This window comes from Diaphorina citri, unplaced genomic scaffold, assembly GCF_000475195.1.
Source record: "Diaphorina citri unplaced genomic scaffold, Diaci psyllid genome assembly version 1.1 scaffold2611, whole genome shotgun sequence".
NCBI lineage: Eukaryota > Metazoa > Arthropoda > Insecta > Hemiptera > Psyllidae > Diaphorina > Diaphorina citri.
The window spans coordinates 48,298-54,062 of NW_007380029.1; the positions used below are offsets into that span (position 1 = coordinate 48,298).

Genomic DNA, 5,765 nt, shown 5'->3' on the forward strand with positions numbered 1-5,765 from the left:
ATTATTTATTTGAACACATCTTTATTCTTATAATTTTTCTTTAGAACTGAAAACTGAACAAACCTTTTTTTCAAAAACAAAAACAAACAAAACAAAAATATTTTTTAAAATTTCCCTCCTTTTTCACGATAAGGTCATTTAACACTCCCCCCCCCGTTGAAAGCTAGAAGAGCTTTCAACTACTTATCAATGGGCAGTAAACATATCTTACTGATAGCTCGACTACCTACATTCCCATTAGGAAACCTCAAAGTGACCGTTCGAACTAAACCATCAGCAGAAGCGAGACACTGAACAATTCTGGCCATTTTCCACATTAATGGCGGTAGATTATCTTCAATCACTAGAACTAACATTCCCTCGATAACATTAGGGGTAGACACTCGCCACTTATTGCGCTGTTGTAAAGTATGCAAGTACTCTACTGTCCATCGTTCCCAAAATCGCCTGTAGAGTTGTTGGACCAATCGAAACTTATTCGCCAGAGTCCACGCCTTGTTATCCTCATAGTTGTGATCCGGAAAGGCTTGAAACGATGATCCAATGAGAAAATGACCAGGGGTGAGAGGGGTATAATCATTTGGGTCCTCAGAAGATGCATATAAAGGTCGCGAGTTCAATACTGCCTCAATTTGGGTTAACAAAGTGCTATATTGTTCATAAGTCAACTTGTGTTCACCCACAATCCTTTGTAGATGATATTTGGTTGACTTGATCCCAGCCTCCCACAATCCTCCCATGTGAGGCGAGTTAGGAGGTATGAAATGCCACGTGAGATGTTCCGTTTGAGCGAATTCAAGTAGCTGCTTACTAAACTTGGGATCTGCAAATAACTTTTGTAAATCTTGTAGCACATTTTTCGCACCAACAAAGTTACTTCCGTTGTCACTGTATATTTCTACACACTTTCCTCTTCTCGAAATGAAACGCTTCAAAGCTGCGATAAAGGTTTCAGTACTCAGATCACTAACTAACTCTAGATGTACGGCTTTTGTTGTCATGCATACAAACAAGCATACATAATGTTTGAGCAGGGGGGCTTTACGTAGATTACTAGCCTTGATGTAAACTGGACCACCATAATCAACAGATGACTTCAGGAATGGACGACCAGGTGATACTCTGGCCTTCGGTAAGTGGCCCATAAGTTGCTGACAAGGTGTTGGCTTGGCCTTAAAACAGGTCACACATTTGCGAAGAACTCTTTTTACGGCTGATTTACCATGAAGAGGCCAATACTGAAGTCTCAGATTGTACAGAACCATGTTAACCCCTCCATGTAGGCAGCGTCCATGTTCTTCCTGGATGAGAAGATCCGTAAGAACGTTATTCGAAGGTAATATGATTGGGTGTTTCTGACCATAAGATATACCAATAGCTTGTTCAAGCCGTCCTCCGACTCTTATTATATTAGAGGAATCTAGTATTGGGTTCAAAGAGTACATTAAACTCTTCTTAGAAACTCCTTTCTTATTCCGTAACTGCTGTATTTCTTGAGAAAAATGTTTTTCTTGTACCGCCTTACATAATAACTGACGACTTTCATCCAATTCAGTTAGAGTCAAAGGTCCCAGAATATGGACAGGATTTTTACAATTTTGAATAAAACGACGAACATATGAGAGCACTCGTTCTAATTTTTTTATAGAAGAGTACTTGAGGAGCATCTCATTCCAGAAGGACTGCGAGTCCGAAGGTCCGGCTACATTTACAACTAAGATTTTTCTCTTACGCTCTAGGTTTACCTGGTCTTCCTTAGTTTCCTTATTCATGTCCTTGTCCTCTGATTTCCAAGATTCTAGAGGCTCAGAAAGGAACCCAGGTCCAGTCCACCACAACTCCGACTTGGACAAGAAATTAGCTGAAGCACCTCTTGATATTAAATCAGCTGGGTTATGATGGGTTGAAACAAATTTCCAAGATCCTGGATCCGAGAGCCGTTGTATCTCCCCAACTCGGTTAGCAACAAATGACTTCCACTGCCGAGATTCAGATTGTATCCAAGACAATACAATCGAGGAGTCGGTCCAATAATAAATGTTCTTAGGTTGGACAGGAAGGCAGGGTTTGATCTTATTCACAAAGGAGACAGCTAAAGTTGCACCACAGAGCTCCAACCTGGGAATAGATACAGATTTTAGGGGAGCAATTCTTGATTTGGAGCAAAGTAAACGTACTAGGTTCTGTGATTTCACATAGATGCAAACTCCATAAGCCTTCTCAGAGGCATCTGTAAATACATGAAGGTCTAATTCTTCCTTACTAGAAAGAACAAGTCTAGGGATGGATATTTTATCCAAATCAGTTAGGTCTGATAGAAATTTCCTCCATAGTACCTCCATGTTTGTAGGTATGCATTCGTCCCAAGAAAGTTTACATTGCCACAGAGCTTGCATTAGAATTTTTGCCGAAGTAATTAATGGACTTACCAGGCCTAGTGGATCAAATAGTTTGGAAATCTCTGAGAGAACCTTCCTTTTAGACATATTCCTTGGTTGAACAGTTGTTATGTTGCAGTGAAATTGGAAACTGTCCTTACCTGGATTCCATATAAGTCCCAAAGTTTTTACAGTACCTTCTGTGTCAAAATCTATCACACTGCAATGATCACTTGGTGATGCTATGTTGCTTAGTACTTCCTTGGAATTGGAACACCACTTTCTTAAGGACATGCCAGCAGTCTTAAACATCTGAATCATCTCTTCCACAATGACCTTAGCTTCATCGATATTTTCACAACCAGTAATGAGGTCATCCATGTAGAAATCGGTTCTGGTTATTCTGGAAGCTACTGGAAATAAATGCCTTTCATCTTCAGCTAGCTGTAACAAGGTCTGAGTAGCTAAAAAGGGGGCAGATGCAGTACCATAGGTTATTGTTTTTAATTGATAAATTTGAACTAATTCATTAGAATTCCTTCTCCACAGAATAAGTTGAAGATTTCTTTGGTCAGGATCTAACAGTATCTGCCTGTACATTTTTTCAACATCTGCACAAAGTAATATTTTATGCAGCCTAGATCGTATCAAAAGTGAGAACAATTCCTCTTGAACTCGAGGTCCCGTGTATTGAAAATCATTTAATGAAATACCAGTGGAGGTTTTAGCTGATGCATTAAAGACCACTCGGAGTTTTGTGGTTAAACTATCTTCTCTCAAAACTGGGTGATGTGGAAGAAAACAACACTTACCAGTCAACTTGGTTGGTTCAACAATTTCCATGTGATCCAATGTTAGGTATTCATCCATGAATGTTTGATACTGTTCCTTGACTAAGGGATTTTTGTCCAATTTTTTCTCAATGCTCATTAAAACTCTTTCTGCAACCTGTTGGGAACTACCTAGTTGATCAAGTTTAAATTGTTTAAGTGGCATCCTCACACTATATTTGCCATCTTGAGTTCTTGTTACATTTTTCTGGTAGTGCTCAAGACAGTTTTTATCATCTTGAGATATAGTATTATTATTATCAAATTCATCCAATTTCCAGAATTTTGTAAGCTGGACATCAATTTCATTTTCCACATCAGCCTGAGAAATGTGAAAGTTTCCATAGACAGGAGTTTTCTTCTCATTACCATGCTTCTCCATCCTTCCACAACATATCCAACCAAATTCAGATTCCAACCAACTGACCCCATTGGGCTCCATAATTTTATTTCCTTTGATTGTTTCTAGAAATACTTCACATCCAAGCAGCATGTCAATTTTTTGTGAAATGTAAAACATAGGGTCAGCTAGAATGTTATTGTCAATAGGTAGCTTATATGGATCCAAATTCAAAGAAGAGCTTGGCAAATGCTGAGTAATTTTATCTAACACTACAAACTCACCAGCTGTTTTATAATTTGAGAATCTAGATTGAATAGAACATTCCACCGTGAAGTTTGCCGATGACTGTTTGTTTCCAATACCCGACAGAGAAAACTGTTTCCTTTTCCTTTTCAGTTTCAATTGTTGAACCAGGGTTTCAGAAATGAAATTCAATTCAGACCCAGAATCAAGCAAGACTCTGGCTGGAATGGTCAATCCGTCACTGTTTTTGACCAAAATGACAGCAGTGGGCAAAATCACTTGACCTTGAATAGGCTTGTTGCAAACACCAACTGTGACCACTGGTGGTTCATTTGAATTTGCTTCATTAAACAATTCCTTATGTAACAGTGAATTATGCCTTGCATCACATATGTTACAATTTAACTTTGAATAACATCTGTCTCGACTATGTCCCACTTTCAAACAATTAAAGCATAGGTTAAATTCCTTTACCTTATCAAGTCTTTGATTGATGTCCATTTGTAAAAAGGTAGGACAAAAATAAATGCTGTGGTTTTCTGTGCAAATCAAACAGCTGACAGCTAATGAACCAGGATAGCTTGATTTGGAAATGTTGGGTCTTGATTTATTCGGTACATTTAGTGGACTGTAATTTTGAGTTGTGCCTGACATATTATGAGGCTTGCTTTCAAATATTTGACAGTACTTTTCCAAGAATGTCTCAAATTCCATCAAGGAGGGTGGTTTTTGATTATCAGTATATTCTAGCCACCTATCCTTTAAATAAAGGTCTAGTTTATTCTCTACAAGATAAATGATCAACTGTTCAGATAAGGCATTAGTTTCATACTGAAGTGACTTCAAGGCTTGAACAGAATTTTTTAGTTGAGTTAGCATTAGTCTCAAACTTTCACCTGGTTTCTTTGAATTGAAACTTATACTTACAATTTTTTCAATATATCCTCTGATGATCAACTTGGTGTTTTCATATCTATCCTTTAATAAGTTCCAGGCTACCATGAAGTTCTGACTAGATGTTGCTAAATTTTCCACTTCTGCTAAAGCATTTCCTTTCAAACATGATTTCAAATACTGCAACCGTTGAATATCCGACAAATTTGGATTTTGTATCACTAAGGTTTGAAAGCTGTCGGCAAAACCCAGCCAACCTGTGACTTCTCCCATAAAGGTGGGTAGTTTTAACTCAGGCAACCTTACACTGTTATGGTGCATAGTCTTCTCCACAATTTCGCCACTTGCTTGGGTTGCACACATCTGGGGTATTTCCAATGTTTTCTTTTTGCGAGTCAGGTTCAACACAATCCTTTCATGTATACCTTGTATTTCTTCATATTTTTTCACCTCTTCTTCAAATTCATTGTCAGAACAGATAGGTTCAATTTTTGAATGAACATCTTCCACCTTCTGTAACAGGTCATTTGCCAATTTCAAATTGTACACAATGAACTCAATGTCTATTTGATCTGTATCTGTATCTGTAATCTTGTTTTCCAATAGTGTTAGCTTGCTCTTGAAACCCCCTCTTGATCTCCTCATTGTTGCAATATCTACCTCTGCCATCTTTACTTCTGTTTTCTGTTTCCAGGACTTCTCTTCTGTTTTCTGTTTCCAAGACTTCTCTTCTGTTTTCTGTTTCCAAGACTTCTCTTCTGTTTTCTGTTTCCAAGACTTCTCTTCTGTTTTCTGTTTCCAAGACTTCTCTTCTGTTTTCTGTTTCCAAGACTTCTCTTCTGTTTTCTGTTTCCAAGACTTCTCTTCTGTTTTCTGTTTCCAAGACTTCTCTTCTGTTTTCTGTTTCCAAGACTTCTCTTCTGTTTTCTGTTTCCAAGACTTCTCTTCTGTTTTCTGTTTCCAAGACTTCTCTTCTGTTTTCTGTTTCCAAGACTTCTCTTCTGTTTTCTGTTTCCAAGACTTCTCTTCTGTTTTCTGTTTCCAAGACTTCTCTTCTGTTTTCTGTTTCCAAGACTT

The 5,765-nt window shown here is 38.0% G+C and overlaps 1 protein-coding gene across 1 annotated transcript; it reads right to left on the reverse strand.

The window, feature by feature from the left end:
• Window positions 1–168: 168 nt before the first annotated feature.
• On the reverse strand, window positions 169–5,457 carry LOC108253688. The gene is made up of 2 exons (XM_026830794.1): window positions 3,191–5,457; window positions 169–2,842 (listed from the first exon to the last, which is right to left on the reverse strand). The coding sequence occupies exons 1-2, from the start codon at window positions 5,355–5,357 to the stop codon at window positions 180–182; spliced, it is 4,830 nt and encodes a 1,609-aa protein (XP_026686595.1). The 5' UTR covers window positions 5,358–5,457; the 3' UTR covers window positions 169–179.
• Between the last annotated feature and the right edge of the window lie 308 nt (window positions 5,458–5,765).

Coding starts and splice junctions, on each gene's coding strand:
- LOC108253688 (XM_026830794.1), bottom strand. CDS start 5,357: ATGGCAGAGGTAGATATTGCAACAATGAGGAGATCAAGAGGGGGTTTC. Junction 2,843..3,190: donor TGAACCAACCAAGTTGACTG/GTAAGTGTTGTT, acceptor CCCCCTTTTTAG/CTACTCAGACCTTGTTACAG.